Here is a 20,470-nt window from a genome sequence, read left to right as displayed (position 1 = left end):
CAGCATAGCTCCATGTGGTTTGTCAAAAGGAATGTCTCAGAGAGAAAGTGTGTGTCCCACCTCCAGGGAGGAAGACCAGAGTTCCCAGAATCCTCAGAAGAAGGCCATGCTCACACAGAAGCCTCATTGGCTGTGATCTGATTGACAAACTAGACCCCCCCCCCTTCACAAGTTGACAGGAGACAGGCCATAGTAAATTCAATATTCTTTGTCAACATTATCATTCAAATGCTTCGATTCTTCTTTGGTCCCCCTTATTCAAGGCCAAATTTGCACATCCATATAAGGCAATTGAAAGTAGCATGGCTTTGGCCAGGTGAACCTTAGTCTTGAAAGTGATGTTTGCTTTTTACCATTTTGAAGGGAGTTTTTGCAGCAAATTTACCCAATGTAATACACTTCATTTGATTTCTTGATTGCTGCTTTCATGGGTGTTGATAGCAAATCCAACTAAAGTGAAATCCCTAACAACTTCAATCTTTTCATTTATCATGATGTTGTTTATTAGCTCCACTGTGAAGACTTTGTTTCCTTTTGTTGAAATATAATCCATACGGATAGCTGTGGTCTTTGATCTTCATTAGTAAAGTCTTTAAACTTTCTTCGTGTTTTTTCACAATTAGAAGGAGTTGTGTATTTTATGTTATTCTAGCCATTATCAGTAACACATGAATAAAATTATATCCTTAAAACCTTGAAGAATGATTTTTGGCAATGAGTCATGACTGATAAAAACTCTGTGGGACATCAAACACAGCTGATGTTCAGAGTATCTATACATTATTGATGGCAAATGATCAAAACAAAAGACAGTCTGCTAAATTCTCATTAACAGTTCATATATAGAATAATAATATGGACTTCATGTGTGTCAATGATAACTTTGTGTCTAAATGTTCTCGGACATGATTTTAGGAAAAACTTTGAGAGGGGCACCAACCTGAGACAGGATGGTAGCTCAAAATAGGAGCTTTCACAACATGGGGCAGTAGTCAGTCAACACAAAGGTAATGTCACAGAGACAAAAGAGCATTAGGTTGGGAGCAGTAGAAAAAAGGAATCATCTAAGATACACCAGCAACAGAATAAAGGACAGACGAGGGGAAGAAGAGCCTGTAAGAGACCATGCATCAGATCACTTCCTAGAGCCCAGAATTCTCTACTTCATTAGTATAGAACTGATCTCTAGTTTAGCACCTAAAGAACCTCCAAGTTTTCATAACATTCTTTTTCCAACGCCAAATGGAAAGCTTCTGCGACATAGTGGTAAGTCATACCTGCTAGCAAAGCACAAGATTTCCAACCGTAAAGATGAACGGACTATTCCTTCATTCCCTTCTTCGAGGCTTGTAACACTGGTAACAATGCTGTATGTCACTTTCTAGCCTCCTCACACTGGGGTAAGAGTTCAACAATGAAATCGCTTCTTTACTTACAACTGCACAGCGTGCCACCTTTGAAGGAGTTCCATCGTCCTCTGTTGCCCCATTGGGCCCGGTTGCCTCTTTTCTCCTCTTTCTTGCATTGACTTTGGCCGAACACTGTGCATCCATCTTCTTGCAACTGATCAGAGAAAGAGGGGAAAACAGTTCTTTCTCATTAGGGTGAAAAAAAGTTGTTACTAGTATTTCAGAGATGTTAACACTGATATTCTCAGCAAAAGATCAACCCCACAGCACATCAATCATCAAGAGGACTTGTATTGAATTCACCTGGCAAAAGCACAGGCTCTAGAAGAAACTTCACAAAGCACAGGCTTCCAAGGAAATACTGAAATGCCTCCTTGTGAATCAATGGTCACAATGAACCACCTTGACCTTGGACATTATTCCTCTGGATGATGCAGTCAATTTCATATCCTGACCAAATGCAAACATCAGAATAACTTAATTAAGAAATTAAGTTATACAAATCTTACTACTGACCTCATTTATGACCCTGAGACACCTGGAGGTATGACAGAGAATCTGAATTTCTGTTCCACATTTCTCTGCTTTTGATCAGGATTCTTCTATAAAATCTTTGATCAAACATTCAGTAATCCCACCCTATTAATTTATATAGACATAAAATTTATCATACATTCTCATAAGAAGCAATGCTCAGAAGAATCCTAAATAAATTTATAATGGGAGACAGCACCAGAGACACAGTATGTGAATTATGCCCAGTCTGACCCCGCTTCCACCCCCACCCCAACAAGAAACACGAAGGGAGCACAACAGAGCAGCAAAGGGAACAAAGCAATGAAGTCCGCGAGGAATCCTGAAAACAGATTTCTGACTCAGGGGACAGGGCTTGCTTGGCACCTCATCAGACCCAATGAGACAACATTCATAAGGGTCAGCAGACAGACCTGGAACTATTTACAGGCATTTTTTCCCTCATGTCTATCTATATAAGATAAGCCAGATAAATAATCCTAGGAGAAAAGAACAGACGGACAGTTCTGGGGAGACATGGGAGAGGAGGAGGTAGTGGGGGAAAGGGAGGGGGAGCCAACAAACCCAGGGACAAGGGAACAACAAGAGATTTAATATCAATGGCAAGGAGGGCATAGAATGCCTGGAGTGGTTCAATCAAGTGCATTGTGGCCAAGAGGAAGTACAGAGAGCTAAATGAAGGTTGAACTGACAGTGGGAGAGGAGGAAAGTAAAAGTAAATAAAGAACTAGGAGGCAAAAGACATTTAGAGAGGTATAAATATAAGCATGTATATATGTAAATATATTAATATATAAAAACAGATATAGTCTATGTACATATATTTCTATGTTAAGTATTAAGGTAGCAGATGGACAGTGGGCCTCTACTCAAGTCCTCCCTCAACGTAAGAACACTATTCTAATAACCTGGCATTCGGTGATGCTCACCTTCCTAACACAATCGCTGAAGACAAAATGCGTGCATAAGCAAATGTAGTTAAGGAAGCTGATGGTGCCTGGCTATTAGAAAATATAGCATCTGGGGTCTTCAAGGCTTTAAGTTACATAAACGGCCATCTAGCAGGGAAGCAACACAGCCCACATGGAAGAAGCAAAGTAGCCTGTGTGATCACAGGTGTCAATGGGATCAGGTATCAGAAGACCATCGTCGCCCTCACAACAGCCTTGTGAGGTAAGAACTGGTTCCGTTTTTGAGAGTCCTCATTAGCTAGATTACAGCTTGATGCACTATTGACCACATATTTTCATTGGCTGGAAGTTTTTATTGGTTCTGTAAGCATCTGGCAGGGGTCTGACCGCATATTTTCACTGGCTGGAAGTTCTGACTGGTTCTGTAAGCATCTGGCAGGGGTCTTTCAGGGATTTTCTTTCTACTAGTTGTGGGAGTCACCTAATCTGGTGTTAATTTAAGGATTAAGAGTGTAGGGGTGGAGTTTAGGCTGTCAATGAGATAGTCAATAAGACTGCTGGGAAATCTGGTATTTCCTCCTTGGAGGCGGAAGACACCCCCCTCTCTCTCTGCTACTCTCTGGGAGACATTACGGAAGACAAGCCACAGGGACGCCACCAGGCCTCGGAAGCTGGAGAAGCCACAGAGACCCCTGCCAGCACTGAGATGTTTCCAATGATACTGGATCCAAAAACCTTCTACCCACTGGCCTGTGATCTTCTGCACTGGTGTCACTGCATGTGTTTCATGAGCCTAGAGGACTTTATAGATTGATATCAGAAATATGGGCTAACATCAGACTTATGGACTTCATTGAACTGGACTGGGATGTTCTCTCAATGTTCAATTGCTCTTGTATATAAATCTCTTTCTTATATACCTATGTGTGTCCATGGATTTGTTTCTCTAGTTTACCCAGACTAACACACTAGTTTCACACACAGTTGGGTAAATAAGTCTTCCCCCCTTTATATGTATATATATATTGTCTTGAGCAATATTAAATTACAATGAGTGCATGGTTCACCCTAGTAAAATTAAAGGCAGGCGTTGGTCTTTGCAACCCTATACTCTCCCTTAGCAGCATCTCTTTTGATTAATGATTTCCAGTTTTCCCATCTGCAGCCCTGGTCTCAGTCTTCTCAATTAAACATGCCCCCAAAGGGAGTCATAATGACACCGTTAATCATTTGGGTCTGAGGTGCTAGTCAATCAAGGCAGTTACATTGTGAAAGGGAACTTTGTGCCACCAGTCCAGAAAGAACTGGCAAAAAGTGTCACATATTCTTCAAGACTGGAATCGGGTAAATTCAAGAGTTGAATCCCTACAAAACGTCTCCCTGTAAAATGCTTTATGGGAACACAAACTTTGTTGGTCACCCAAAACCCCAGCTTTCCAAAGCACGCATCCTAATTCTAAATGCTCCGCAGCGGTCAGAGACCATTTCAGCAGGTCAGCCCTCCGAAAACTGCAGTACGTGTAGCTACTGTGAACCTGTTCTTCCCCTCCCTTTGTCAGTGCCCCCTTTCTCTTGCCCTGCTCGTATGTTAGCTCGGTATGCTAGTTCAGAGTCCCCTCCCAAGCTTCTCCATCTTGTAAGAAACATGTGTTTATCACTGTCTGGTTAGGCAGAAGGCTTTATCAACCAGCTATGACCCAGAATTTGTGAGTAGTCGATGCTTCCTGCTGAGCTGCTGGTTTGTACTGCCCCTCCAGCTTGCTTTTTGTTGAGGAATATGGTTTGTACAAACTGGTTTCTTATAATGAGATGATATATAGGATTCAGCCAGAAATTGTTACTCAAAAATGAACCGCCATCTCTGACCTATGATACCTATTGTCAATTCCAACTCATAGCAACCCTATAGGACTGCCTCATAGGGTTTCCAAGGCTGTCACCTTTATAAAAGCAGACTGCCACAGCTTTCTCCCACAGAGTACTTGGTGGGTTCAAACTGCTGACCTTTTGGTTAGCAACCTGATGCTTAAACTACTGCACCAGCTTGACTCCTCAAAATATGGTAGCTATATGGAAAGGAGAAAGGAGAGCTCTCAGAACAGAGAGAAAAGCAAATGGCAGACAGAATGTGGACATCCCGAACAATCTTGTCTGCTGCACTGCTGCTCACACAAGCGAATGAGACGCTCATCTAAACAACTGCCATTATGCTTTTAAATTCCAAGTAGCAGTGTGACAAGATCTAGAAGAAATCTGGCCTAATTCTTAGAGACTGAAGGTGACACCCCATGAGTCACAACTAAGTGTTTATTGGACTGACGTGGAAAAAAATGTCAGAGTCTAAAGTAAACACCACCCAGGAACTTCATCACAAATGCAGAGCAGTAATGGGTGATCAGTAGCTGTTCACTGCTACACTGCTTTCAAAAGAGGCAGGGTCAGCACCACCACTGCCATCTCATGAGGGGGGAGGTGCATGGGGGTGAGTGCGGGGCGGGGGGCGGGGCTTGCTAAAAATGCCTCCTCATCAGTAAAATAGTGAGTCTTTTATTTTGCACCCCATGGAACACTGCTGTCTCTGTGAAAGACTAGAACAAGGAGACAAAATTTACTATGAGCCATGAAATCAGCCACCTGGAATCACGCAGAGCAAGGCCAGGTAGTCAATAATACTTAGCACTTAGAGCAGACAGGTACTGTAGCATAGGTTTTAAAGTAATAACTGTTTCCTCAAGGAGCCTTCCATCAAGGAGAGAAACCACAGTCTCACTTCAAAACTGTTCATGATGCAAAAATAGTGTAAAACCACTAGGTGGGAGCTAGTTGACTTAGATGGATAATTTATACAGATTTAATGTATCTCCCCCACCCCACCCCACAGCTTACTACAAGGGAAAGTGGGGAGCTTTACAGTGATGGGAGGTAATTAACAACAATGCCTCCTGCTGAGATGTGCTGAAAAGGATGATGTCTACATCCTTCGGTGGTTAGTAGCAACTGACTTCTGAAGAGCTAGCATGCGGCCATCAGAGATGCACCTATCTCTGGAGGAAAGAAGAGTGGAGAAAATCAAAGATTCGAGGGAATAATTAGTGCCAGGGGCTGCCATACAAACCACAGCCTTTACCACTCAGAGCGCCAGCTAGCATTCCAGACAGATCTGACTGGGACCACAAAAGGTCTGGGGCAGAATGGGAGACAAATACAGAATAGAATTAAAAATCATAAGAAAGACCTGGCTTACTGGTTTGACAGAGACTGGTGGAACTCTTGAGACTGTGGCCCTTATACAACCTTCAAACCTGAAACTGAACCCACCCCCAGGGGCCAGCTTGCAGCCAGCCAGTGACTACTAACACTTGTGGGGAGGGAGCACCTCAGAACAACTGGTCATTCAATACCAGAAGGGCAACTTACTGAAAAGTCAGGCTCAGAAAGCAGAAAGGGGCAGGAAAGAAGGTACCCCGGAAGGAAGCAAGAAAAGTGCTGAGGGAATTTTAACTGATGTTAAAAAACAAAAACGTATATAGACTGTTGGATGGAAAATTAATTTTCTCTGTAAACTTTTTCCCAAACTACAATATTTTTTTAAAAAGTCTTACAAGGAAGCAAAATAATAACAATGCAGAATCACCATGAATATTCACCATGTTCCAGGCACTATGACAGGCAACTTACACATACTATCTTCATCTAAGGATCCTGGTGGCATAGTGGTTACACATTATCCTGCTAACAGCAAGGTCAGCAGTTCACCACCAGCAGGCACTCTGTGAACAAGACATAGGGCTTGACCTCCATAAACAGTTACAGTCTACCCCGTCCTGTAGGGTCCTTGTAAGTCAGAATCAACTCGTTGGCAGTGAGTTCTTACCTTCATTTGACGTGTATCGCTGAGAAACAAAGGCAAGAGGCTTTAGAAAGTTCATGGAACATTTTCATTATCTTTTAATTCCTTTTTTCCATGAACTTTTTGAAGCCCCTCATATTGTGAGCCACAATTCACAAATGAGCAAAATGAGGATCAGGGAGATTAAGCCAGGATTTAAATGCAGGGGTGGGGATGGAGAACAGTTGCCCTCTAATTAATTCCAACCTCCTGGGTTTCATGGAATGGTACCTCCTAAAAGATTTTCAGGGCTCTGACCTACCATCCGCAGATAACCAGGCCTTTTCCCCGCCAGGGGTGGGGCTGACACACACCACCAACCTTCAGTTAGTTGCTCAGTCGGATTGATAACCACTCTGTAATCCAAAGATCCAGATATCCAAGATTTTTAAAAAGACACTATGTCTCATTATCATTACTGCTAATTTCTTCTTTCTATCAAGAATATTTCCTCTGTGGCACAGGTTCCTGTAAGCTGTACAGTTACTTACAGGTAAACTTGGTCCAGGGACCATGACATGGCTATTGATATGATTCAGAGGCTGCCTGACTTGACAGCTTTATAAATGTACAGAGCTTCCTACCTGAGGGTTGTGCAAGAATTTCTTGATAAGCATTCAGCTTAAGCAATGAAGAAACAGTTCTTTTATCTGCTCCTCCCCCTCCAACATTACAACCATTTCACTCATGATCTGAATCAGAGTTTTAAATGTGCTTATATTTGACAAAATGATTCCTGGTGATGTAATGATTAAGTGCATGGCTGCTAATCAAAACATCAGTGGTTCAAACCCACCAGCAGCTCTTAAAGAGAAAGATGTGGCAATTGGTTTCCATAAAGATCTCCAACCTTGAAAACACTAAGGGTGGGTTTCTACTGTGTCCTACAAGGTCACTTAGAAGTCAGAATTGACTCAATGACAAAAGGCTTGATTTTATATCCTATAATGAAATTTTCTATAAAAGAGAGAAATGTCGTATCACATTTTCACCAGTTATTTACTAGAACTTTAAAAAGCCAGCCTAAGGAGCCCTGGTGGTACTGTGGGAGAAGCACTGAACTGCTAACTACAAGGCTGGCAGTTCAAACCCATCAACCATTCCAAGGGCAAAAGATGAGGATGTCTGCTCCCGTAAAGATCCACATTCTCAAATATCCTAAATCAGAATCAAGTCAGTGGCATTGGGATGTTAGTGTTTTAGTATGTGAAAATGGCAAAATTTCATCTGAGGTCTTGGAAGAATTATCAGGAAGGACCTGATAGTTGGTAAAGTGGAGGGTCATCAAAAGAGAAGAAGCCTGTCAAGGAGGTGGACTGACACAGCAGCTTCAACAAAGAGTTCAAACACAGCCAGGATGGTGGAGATGGCGCAGTGCTGGGCAGTGTTTCCTTCCATTGTGCGTGGGATCGCTGAGTGGGAACGGACTCCACAGCATCTAGGGAGTCCTGAGTCATGGTCACTAAAGCACCTAGCCATCCAAAAGTCTGCAATCCATGTCCATCCACTCCACGAGAGAAGGAAGTGTTACATCTGCTTCCCTAAAGATTCACTGCCTTGGAAACTCATGGGACAGTTCCATTCTGTCCTATAGGGTCCCTGTGAATCGGAATGAACTTAATAGTAGTGAGTTTGGGGCAGGGGGGATGCACAATGGAGGACATGACAAAGAGTGTGGCTGCTAACCATAGGGTTCTTGGTTTGAACCCACCGAGCAATTCGGAAAGATAAAGACTCATAAAGATTATCGCTGCTGAGAAACCGTAGTTTCGACTCTGTCACATGGGGTCCCTAGGAGTCAAAATTGGCTCATTAGCACCTAACAACATCAGCAGTGCTTAACTACTGGCAAATAGTTACAGATCCAAATGCATGTTTATGAGCACTTCTCCAGAATCTCTCCTATTTGTGTCTGTCTGTGCACGACATGAGGGGGGCTTCAAAACATTTGTGAGAAAACTCTTCTCTTTTCATCCCACTTTTCTACAAACTTTTTGAAGCCTCCCCCAATATATTTTTAACAGCTTTACTACAGTATAGTTGATATACAATAAACTACATTTTCAAATATACAAGTATTCCACTTTTTAATCCATCCCTCCTTCCCCACTCTAAGACTGTTTTGCTTTTTAGTGGCTTCCTTCTGTAGGTGATGTTTCATCTTGTTATATGATCCAATTTAACCAGTCAAATGGAAATCCCCATCCTGGAAAGAAGCAACGAATCTCTCTTCTAAAGGTTAAAATACTGCCAGTTTGACCATCACAGGTACTTTAAACAAATGATGCTTGGGGTCTCTAGACCTATGACCCAGAATCCGCTAAACCAAATTAAAAGTCACACACATAAGAGATAACTTAAAAAACCATACTTTAAAAGATTACAATTATCTCAAGGCAAGAAGAGTTGTCTGACTAGCTATTAAAGCTAAAGTAAAATTTAAAAACAATGAAAGCGGTGAACCCTGTTATTATTAATATATTATAAACCCTGTTACACCTAACCATGATACTAATATATTTTACCTGACTTCAGCCAAGTACATCATTAAGCCAAGCCGTTCCACTTACATTAAACCAACTCAACCTAGTACCATCAAGTCAGGTTTCTGAGACTGTGGATCTTTATGGGAATAGACAGCTTCATCTTTCTCCTGAGGAGCAGCTGGTAGTTTTGAACTCCCAAACTTGCCGTTAGCAACCCACACCTAGCCTACAGAACCATCAAGGCACTTTCTTACAGAAACACCTCTACCCAAATGTCTAACGCAGTGTTTCTCAAGGTTTTATTGTTGTTTTGTTTTTTTAACCCATGCTCAAATTTGAGAAGTGTAAAACTTAGGAACCTTATCCTGCCAGCATAGTGTGGGAAGGCCCTCAACTCAGATGACCTAAGTAGGAATCCCATCTCCACCTTGAGTACCTGGATAGATTCATTAACTTCTCCAATCCTTAACTGTGTCATCTTAGCAAATACAGTGTAAATGTGATCATCTACGTATCAGGCCTTAAAGCTCAGTGCCTCGTAAATAGTATGTGCTCAATAACATTAGCTATTATTCCTCTTCAGTGGTAATAATAGTTATCATCATCTGCCTTAAAGTCTCTCTTCTGTGTATTTTCTATATGCAAAATAAGTTTGTCAAGTTTTCCCCTATTATTTATATCATAAAAAGTAAACTTATAGCAATATGATATGTGCTTTCTCAAATTTTATCTCTCCAATCCCTACTCCACACCCCATTTCAGAATAACTGTTTTACAAGAATTCCTCTAAAGTCTGATGACAAGTTATGGAGATTACAACTAAAAATAATAACAGCAAATACTCATATAACAAATATGCCAAAACATTTTTAAAAGCATTACTTTTATATATCTATTCAAGTCACTGTGGAAAATGTCAACCAAATTGACATACCATATATCAATGTGGCATATCATTAGTACCCTTTATCCTCACAGATAATGATCCTTAATTAATATTCTCTAGACACCTGGTAAAATGTAAAGCACAACAGAGTTTATCTTCAGAAATATAATATAAAATGTACTTACAATTTCTAGTAATTGTTCAAAGAGTTGCAAATTCCTTTACTATAAACAACTCATAGTTCTTCACTAAAAGATTAAGATAATAATAATGATTATTATAATTATTTTAGTTGACACTTACATACTACCTATTTGCCAATAAATTGTCAGCATCTTACACATACTGAATGACTTCACAGCAGTCCTGTGACGTGGGTAATATTATTATTCCTACTTTACAAATGAGAAAGCTAAGATGCCTCTAGGCTAAATAACTCTACTAAAGTCACACATACAGCAGAGATTGAAAAACTGGATTTGAACCCAGGCAGTCTTACTGGAGCATCTGTGCTGTTAACCACAACAAACACTATGTTGTCTGGCATACAACAGAGCCATACACTCATTTAATGAAACGCACTGACGGTACTCTGAAGCAGCTCTGGTGGCAGAGTTGGTTACTGTTGGGCAGCTAACACAAGTTAACCCATTCAAACCCATCAGCCACTCCTCAGGAGACAGAAAAAGACTTCTACTCCTATAAAGATTTACAGCCTCAGAAACCCTGGGGAGCAGTTCCACTCTGTCCTATAGGATCACTGTGAGTTAGAATTGATTCAATGACAAGTTTAGATTTGTGGTATTGTACTCTGATCATGTGTTACATTGTGTAAGGCAGGGATTCAATCCACCTTTCACAAGGGCAGGGCTACCTTCTCAGGGGATGTAACACTGGAAAATTACCCGGGAGTTCCAGGAGCTCGCTTTGCTCTGAGACAGAGAAGAGGGCACTAGCCTATAAGTGGAGATGTAATTGTAGTTCCTCACAACACCCTACTCCACGTACAACAGAACAAAGCGTAGCGCTATCCTCAATGTTTTCGTGCACTGAATGGTTGCAATCCTTAGGGTTTTCACTGGTTGATTTTAGAAGTAGATCTCCAGGCCTTTCTTCCTTGTCTTCCTTAGTCTGGCAGCTGCACTGGACATACTCAGAATCACAGTGACATACAGGCCTCCACGGGCAGTTGGGTGGTGGCCCTGCATGAGGCCCATCAAGCAGAGATTCCACCCCTGAGCCACTCGTGCCCATTTTTACATTCACCTACACCTCTAACAATGAGAAATAATCTCTCAGCTGTTCTATTTATGATAACTGCACCTTTGAAATGAACCAGCAGCATTCATGTACAGGTGCTGTGATGGCCTTTGAAATGGAGGTACCTTTGACTATCAACATTCAAGGAGGTAAAAAGCACACAGAGACACAGAGGATGCCTTATATTAATACCCAGTGGGGTGGAAAGTGTTGCCACCTTGGAGCCAGTACAGTAGGAAGTCAAAATGGGGATGGCAGAGAGTGGGCAATTGCCTAATGTTTATCTGACAGATCCCAGCTTCCAGCCATTACACCCTCCTAATTAAGCTGAGCTGAGGCAGAATGAATAGTAGTTGGAGGGAGGTAAAGGGGGGCTTGTGTTAGTCTGGGTTGACTAGAGAAGCAAATCCAGAGACACTCATATGTTTAAGAGAGAACTTTATATCAAAGAGTAATTGCATATTTAAAAAAATCCCAGCCCAGTCCAGATCAAGTCCCTAAGTCTGATACTAGTCTATAAATTCCTCTTCACACTCATGCAACACATCAATGACATTGAATGATGGAAGATCACGGGCTAGTATGTGGAAAGTCGTGTGGATCCAGTGGCAGCGGAAGAATCTCAGCACTGTCAGGGGTCTCCACATGGTTCCTTCAGCTCCAGGGCTCTAGCTCCATCAGCGAGGCTCCATGTGTCTTGTCAGCAGGAAGACGAGGAAAAGAGAGCATGTTTCTGGCCTCCAGGGAGGATGACAGGAGTTCCCAGACCATGACCACAGGAGAAGGCCATGACCACACAGAGGCCTCATTGGCTATGACCTGGTTGACAGGCTAGACTCTACCCCTTCACTCAAGGTGATAGGAGATCATGTAACTGCCACAAGGCTCATACTAAGGAGTTCAAGAAGGAAGAGAATGTTTTGAAACTGATTGTGATAGCAATTGTGCAACACAGCTTGATGTGCTTGAACCAGGGAATGATGTGATATCTGTATTAGCTCCCCATCAAATGGTATTGAAAAGAAAACAAAGTATTTGGAAACAGAAGACTGTGGTGGGTCAAGGCTTCCAACTTCCTTGGTGGTTTAAACTCTTGAAAAGTTTTTGTCAAGAGAGTATAACAAAAGACAGAGGGGGGAGCTGACAGCTAGAATACAACATTTATGAGCCCCATCCTTCCAACTGCTGCCTATTCAGTCCTTCCCTTAGTCACCCAAATTCCCCATTCAAGCGTGGGTTCTAAATAGGGACAGAACTACCCACACCTCCACCACCACGCTGCCCACTTAGCAAGCACACTAACAAGGATTTCCAATGTGCTCTCGAGATACAGAATGGAGTGTCTGTGCCTCTGATTCTTACTCGGATTCACAAAATCTGGCCACATTTCTGCTGACTCACTTTCCAGTACACTGCCTGCCTTGTTCTTCAATGCTCTAGCAAAAGCCCGTTTGGAGGCACCGACTGCGCTACTAAGGAAGTATGGAGAAGAAGTGGGAGCTGTGGGGGTGGGGTAGGTGAGGTAAGACCAAGGAGAGATCTAGGCGTGTTTTTCCAATAGTAACGTCTCAATAGACACAAAATCTGGCAGCAGCAGATACATGCTTGTGTCTTGAAAATGGGAGGCTACTACAAATGCAATTTTAGAGATGTGCTACCCCCCACCCCCACCCCACGGGTTCCGCTTCCTAAGCTATGCAGCAGCCTAAATGGAAGGAAACCGCAGTCCCATGTACTCTTTAATTCAAAGATCTAATTCAACCCTGTCTGCTTACTGCAGGGAACGATCTGCAGAAAAACCGAGACAGGGACTTTTCCTCTGCATTCTATTCCTGCTTTTCCATCTTGAGGTCTTCATTTCTTCCTCAGGAAAACCTTGTATTCAGTATGTCACCACTGTCGGTCACTGCACAGTTTCCAAGTTAAATGTGCAGGTATATGTGGAGGCTTGAAGAAGTTCATGGAAGAAAGGGCTTAAAAGGTAATGGAATGTTTCCACAAACTTTTGTAACCCCTTCGTACTTGTATTTGGAGCCCTTATTTGCTTTTCCCATTGTAGAGCTTAATGCAGTGGTGCGATAAGAGGCAAACTCTATAAATGCCAAGGTTCAAGGACATCCAATACTCGTGGTATGATACTGTCATATGCTCTACTTTTGGCCTTTCCCCACTGAGCGTATTCCTTGGTAGAGGCCTTTGTAGCTGGAAAGGAGACATGGCTATTCTAAAGTGGTGAGAAAGGCCTGGAATGGAGCACCAGGATGACTCTATTTCCAGGTCATCTCGACAGCTCCCAGACCCAAAATGGCCTGCTACCTGGTTTTATACATAAAGTTTTATTGGAGCACAGCTTTGCTCTCTCAATGACTGTTTTTGGTTGTTTTTTAATGCTACAATGACTAAGCTATGTAGTTGCAAGAGAACAAACTAAAAAAAAACAACCCTCCAAACTCACTGCCATCGAGTTGATGCTGACACAGCGACTGCCCTGTGGATTTCCGAGACGGTAACTTGTTTATGGGAGTAGAAAGGCCTGTCTTTCATATAAGCTGCAGCTGCTGGTTTCGAACTGTCGACCATGTTTGATTGCAGTCAAACACATAACCACTACACTACCAGAGAACTGAAGCCTAAAATGTTTACTATCTGTCCTTTTACAGGAAAAGTTTGCCAATTCCTGTCTAAGACACAATCAACTTTAACAATTAGTCTCTATTCACAGGGAGTCACAGAGGAAGGGAAGTGGGACTAGGAAATGGATATGGAAACTGTGCCTAGCTGCCATGAACAACTGCCTCCTTTACCATGTGACCAGAACTGGATGGGGCCCAGCTACCATTACTTAACATTTTGATGGAAGATTCTATAGAACAGAACTTCTTACATTTTTCCCACCTATGACCGTTTTCCCCCAAGAATTTTGTAACATGAGCAAGAACTGCCAGAAACACCTAAGATTCATTAAGTGTTGGAGTTTGAATTAACTCAAAATCTTTGTACTGTTGCCAAATTTTTCCTGACCCCCACATTCAGTTACAGACCCTATATGGGATTGTTTGAGAAGTTTTGTTATTAGAATCCTGATCAAATGAGCGGGGGTGGGGGTGAGCGGCTGCAGAACAAAATTTAAAACCCTCATAGAATCTAATCTTTCTGGAGCATGGAGCCTGGAGAAAACTTTGGAAGCAATGCCCTGAGATATTTAAGCTTTAACTTAAAAATATCCCTGAAGTCTTCTTTAAACCAAGCAATTTTGCTTAAGAAGTAAAGAAGGTCTACATTAAGCACTGTGCTCTTTTAAGAACTATCTACATGTGAACAAAATGACAACAGTGATTCAAAAGATTAGACAGGAAACTGAGGGAGCGACGAGTTTATGAATGGAGTACAAGCAATTCAGAGAAGGAGAGTCAACATGGTTGCACCACTTGGAGAATATAATCAATGTCACTGAAGTGTAGATACAGAAATTGTTGTATATGATGTATGTTCTGCTGTGTATGGTCTCAGCAAGAAAAATAAAATGCATTATTTCTTAAAATTTGGTGATAAATCCTTTTTAGGTTTTGCAAATGATTCTAGACCAGGGACAGTGCTAGAAGTAAGAGTATGCCAAGAAATCATACTCTAACTTCCTGACAGGTTTACTATAACTCATTCATATTGTGAGGTGCCATCCAGTTGGTGCCAACTCATAGCCACCTAAGCACAACAGAACAAAACACTGGCCAGTGCTACATCATTCACACAAGTATGGTTATGCTTGAGCCCATTGCTCTAGCCACCGTATCAGTCCATCTCAGTGAAGGTCTTTTTTCACTGATTTTCTACTTTACCAAGTATGATGTCCTTTTCCAGTGACTGGTTTCTCCTGATAACATGTTTAAAGTATGTGGAACTAAATCTGAACATCCTCACTTCTAAGGAGGATTCTGGTTGGTATTTTTGTCCAGGATAGATTAGTCTTCTCTTCTGGCAATCCATAGTACTTTCAATATTCTTTGTCAATGTTACAATTTAAATGCACCAATTCTTCTTCAGTATTCATCTGCATATGAGGTGACTGAAAATACCATGGCATGGGGCAAGGCAATTCAAGCCTTCAAAGTGACATCCTTGCTCTTCCAACACTTTAAAGATGTTTTTGTGTAGCAGATTTGCCCAATGCAACAACACATCATTTATTTCTTTTTGTTTGTTTTTCATCATTTATTTCTTGACTGCTGCTTCCATGAGAATTGGCCACGGATCCACAAAATGAAATATGTGACAACTTCAACTTTTCTGTTTATTATGATGCTCTCGATTGGTCTGGTTGTGAGGATTTGGGTCTTTACATTGAGTAATAATCTATACTGGAAGTTGAAATCCTTGCTCTTCATCAGTAGGTGTGTCCTTGTTCTTTTTCATCGTCTAGCTGCTAGCATCAGTTACTCAGCATACAGATTAAGTAATGTGAAAGGACATAACGCTGATACACACCTTAACTGAATTTAAACTATGTAATATTCCCTGTTCTGTCTGAATGATCATATCTTGGACTATGTGAAAGTCCCACATGACCGCAGGAGTTTTCTGGAGTTCCCAAGGTTATCCATAGTTATTTATGATCCACACAGTCGAATGCCTTTGTATAGTAAATGCCTTCCTGATAGTCCCTGCTTTTAGCCAAGATCCATCTAATGTCAACAAAGATATCCCATGTGCCATGTCCTCTTCTGAATTCAGCCTCAATTTCTGGAAGCTTCCTATGTACTGCTGGAACCATTGCTGAATTATCTTCAGCAAAATTCTCCTTGAATGTGCTATTAATGATAGTCTTCAATAATTTCCTAATTCTCTTGAGTCACCTATCTTTGGAATGACAACAAATATGGATCTCTTCCAGTCACTTGCCCAGGTAGTTGTCTTCCAAATTTCTAGGTCTAGATGACCTAGACGTGCTTCCAGTGCTTCATCAGCTTGTTGAGCATTTCCGTTGGTGTTCTGTTAACTCCTGGAGCCTTGTTTTCACTCCTGTTTTCAGGGGAGGCGGGACTTCTCCTGACACTGTCACTGGTTCTTAATTATATGCTGCCTCTTGAAAGGGCGGAATGCCAAGCAGTTCTTTTTAGTACAGTGACCTTGTGTATTGTTTCCACAGTCTTTCTTTCCATTTTGGGGGGTGCTGCCGGCACCATTTGATATTTTGCCCATAGAATCATTCCATATTGAAACTCAATGGCTTTAATTGTTTTTTCTTCAGTTCTTACAGCCTGAGATATGCTTAATGTGTTCTTCCATTTTGGAATTTCAAATCCAGAGCCTTGCACATTTCATTATAATATTTGTACACCCAGTTTAATACTTTGCCTTCTCAAGCTGCCCTTTGAAATATTCTACTCATATATTATACTTCCTCATTGTTTCCATTTGTTTTAGCTGCTCTATGCTCAAGAGCAAGTTTCAGGGTCTATTCTGACATCCATTTTGACCTTTTCTTTCTTGTCTTTTAAAAAACCCTTTGCTCTCCTCTCATCTGCTGTTCTTGATGTCAGGTCTCTGTCACCGCTGTTCAGTGAGTCAAATCTCATTTGAGACAGGCTCAAAATTCAAGTAAGATGGACTCAAGGTCAAAAGAACCCAATCTGAAATCTTTTACATGTGAAGGTAATATTACAACATAACCTACACTGACAAATTAGTACTGTATTTTAAACCACCACCCAAATTTCATGGCCCAATTGCCACATCTAAGATCTTAGTTTTGAACCAGATCTCTTCCCTCTAATTTTCCAGAGAAGCCCTTATTCAACAAACATTCAGTGGACATTTATTCTGTACCAGATCTTGGGCTAGGCAAGCAAAACATAGCTTATGCTTGGTCGTGGCTACATAGTAGGATATTTCAGGAAAGAAGTTATCCTAAAAAAATTTTTTTAAAGCATAAGGGACACTTATAAAGGTTCTTCTGGTTGAGTAGTTTTAGTCTGTCACTATTCCATTAAAAGATTCAGTGGGAATTACTCCCTCAATGCAAGAATACTTTGTTCTATTAAACTAGCATTCCATGATGCTCACCTTCCCAACACGATCACTGAAGACAAAGCAGGTGCATAAGCAAATTTGGTGAAGAAAGCTGATGGAGCCTGGCTATCAAAAGATATAGCATCTGGGGTCTTAAAGGCTTGAAGATAAACAAGCCCACATGGAAGAAGCACACCAGCCTGTGTGATCACAAGGTGTCAAAGGGATTAGGTATCAGGCATCAAAGAACAAAAAAATTATTATCATTGTCAATGAGCGGGAGGATTGAGGGGAGGAGACAAGTCAGTCAGGGTGCAGTGAAGCAAAGATGAAACATACAACTTTCCTCTAGTTCTTAAATGCGTCCTCCCCACCCACTATCATGATCCCAATTCTACCTTACAAATCTGGCTAGACCAGAGGATGTACAGTGGTAGAGATAGGAACTGGAAACAGGGAATCCAGGACAGATGATCCCTTCAGGACCAGTGCTGAGAGTGGCGATACTGGGAGAGTGGGGTGGAAAGGGGGAACCGATTAAAGGGATCTACATATAACCTCCTCCCTAGAGGACAACAACAGAAAAGTGGGTGAAGGGAGACATCAGACAGTGTAAGATATGACAAAATAATAATTTATAAATTATCAAGGGTTCATGAGAAAGGGGGGAGAAGGAAGGGAGGGGGGAAATGAGGAGCTGATGCTAGGGGCTTAAGTGGAGAGCAAATGTTTTGAGAATGATGAGGGCAACGAATGTACAGATGTGCTTTACACAACTGATGTATGTATGGATTGTGATAAGAGTTGTATGAGCCCCCAATAAAATGATTTTTTTTAAAGATTCAGTGGGTAAATCATTTGTTTAGATTCTGCTATTCCTAGAATGGGCTAAGAAATTTATATCTCTATGGGGCAATCTATGGATAGAATACAATGAATCTGTGAATTTGGACAGAAAAAAATTTCTTTGTTACCAGCCAATTTTGACAAATTCAATACTTCCTTCAATTATGAACACAGGTCACAAAAGTGATAGCAGCAGTGTTTTTGACCATGTTATCAATAGAAATCAAGGATATTTTCATAATATCACACGTTACAGTTTTTGCATATGTCTTGAAACAATGCTTAAATTCATTACCATTTAAAAATTATTTTATTTTTTAAAAACATTTTATTAGGGGCTCGTACAACTCTTATCACAATCCATACATATACATACATCAATTGTATAAAGCACATCTGTACAGTCTTTGCCCTAATCATTTTCAAAGCATTTGCTCTCCACTTAAGCCCTTTGCATCAGGCCCTCACCATTTAAAAATTATTATGGTTATTAAAACCCAATGATAGGTCATATAATTTATGATGTTAACCAAAAAAAGCATATATAGCAATACACCATAGATTTTTAAATATTTTTATAATTATACCTTAATTGATTTATTCTATAATTCTATATTTGGGGTTTTTTGGGGGGGTATTTGCATATAGAACATTATTGCACAAAGGAGATACATAAAAATTCCACCACACTTTCTTTTTTTTTTTTTTTTTAATTTTCTTAGTTCCACCATACTTTCAAGAGTCCATGACAAAAGAAAAAATTTATGGTCCTGATTTAGACTGTGAGTCAAAAAAATAAACAAGTATAAGCACATGTAAGGTAATTCTCTGTGGATCAAAAATTCTTCTTTTACATTCCACTCACTCAATTCTATCTCTACTACGACACAGGGAGCATATGTCACTAATTTAGCAGCCCTCACTTCAAAACTGGTTTACAAATAGCTGTGAATGTCCTATTGCCGCCTACCAGATCCCTGAGTCCCCAGACTCATTGGCAGTCATCCTTGCCTAAACACAGAGAACCTCAAACTAATATAATTTTTAAATGGGGATTTAAAAAGTTACCAAAAGATGCAGAGGGGTAGTGGGGAGGAGATGAGTCACTCAGGGTTCAGTGTAGCAATGAAACTCAAAACCTTCTTCTAGCTCTTGAACGCTTCCTTCCCTCCCAATTATCATGACCCCAATTCTACCTTGCGGACCTGGTTAGACCAGAGGATGTACAGCGGTACAGTAGGGATCTGGAAACCCAGGGAATCTAGGACAGACGAACCCCTCAGGACCAGCAGTGGTAGTGGCGACACCAGAGGGAAGGGGGTGTAGAAAGGGAGAACCGATCTTGGGGATCTATGTGTAACCTCCTTTCTGGGAGATGGGCAATGGGAAGGTGGGTGAGGGGAGACACTGGGCAGTATAAGGTAAGATAAAATAATTATTTATAAACTATTAAGGGTGCAGGAGGAAGGGGGTAGCGGGCAGGAGGGGGGAGGGGGAAGGAAACCGGGCTGTTTCCAGGAACCCAAGTGGAAGGTAAATTTTGAGATTGACAAGGGCAACAAATATATAAGGGTGTTTTACTCAACTGATGTATGTATGGATTGTGGTAAGAGTTGTATGAGCCCCAATAAAAAGATTTATAAAAAAAAGTTACCAAAAGAAGAGACAAGTGAGGTAAAAAGAACCTCCCCAAAGTATACTATATATCTTTCTAATTTGCAATCAGTAAACTATAGGCAACTCAATTAGCACATATACTCGAATATAAGCTGAGGCACCTAATTTTACCGCAAAAAACTGGGGGCTTTTTCAGCATTAAAAATGTGTTGAAAGGCGGGAAAGGAGGGGAAAAAATGAGGAGCTGATACCAAGGGCTGAAGTAGAAAGAAAATGCTTTGAGAATGATGATGGCAACAAATGTACAAATGTGCTTAACACAATGAATGGATGTATAGATTGCGATGAGCTGTAGGAGCCCCCAATAATTTTTTTAATAAAAATAATTAAATAAACTAAATGTGCTGGAAAAACTCGGCTTATACTGAGTTTATATGGTATCTACATCAATGATATGAGGTATGCAAATGAGTCTAACACAGTGCCAAATATATGTGTGACTCATTTTTCTTCTTGAGTGAAACACTGGTATACACTCCAAAATCGAATGTGTAAAAAGCATATTCCTTAAAAAAAAAAAAGAAAAAGATATTCCTTGAGCTTATTGATTGAGCTGTCGAAGGGAG

General features: G+C 41.0%; 1 protein-coding gene across 3 annotated transcripts in view; it reads right to left on the bottom strand.

Annotated features, from left to right (window-relative positions):
* Nucleotides 1–20,470, bottom strand: part of PCYT1A (phosphate cytidylyltransferase 1A, choline) — a 103,875-nt gene that overhangs the window by 49,403 nt on the left and 34,002 nt on the right. For all 3 annotated transcript variants that reach the window (XM_075556262.1, XM_075556263.1, XM_075556264.1), the window contains one exon: nt 1,437–1,563. In XM_075556262.1, coding sequence (XP_075412377.1) covers nt 1,437–1,563 — 127 coding nt within the window. The remainder of the gene's footprint in view (nt 1–1,436; nt 1,564–20,470) is intronic.

Source organism: Tenrec ecaudatus, chromosome 8, assembly GCF_050624435.1.
Source record: "Tenrec ecaudatus isolate mTenEca1 chromosome 8, mTenEca1.hap1, whole genome shotgun sequence".
Taxonomy (NCBI): Eukaryota; Metazoa; Chordata; class Mammalia; order Afrosoricida; family Tenrecidae; genus Tenrec; species Tenrec ecaudatus.
The sequence above is the reverse complement of the archived record's forward strand: the minus strand, read 5'-3'. Positions and strand labels throughout refer to the sequence as shown.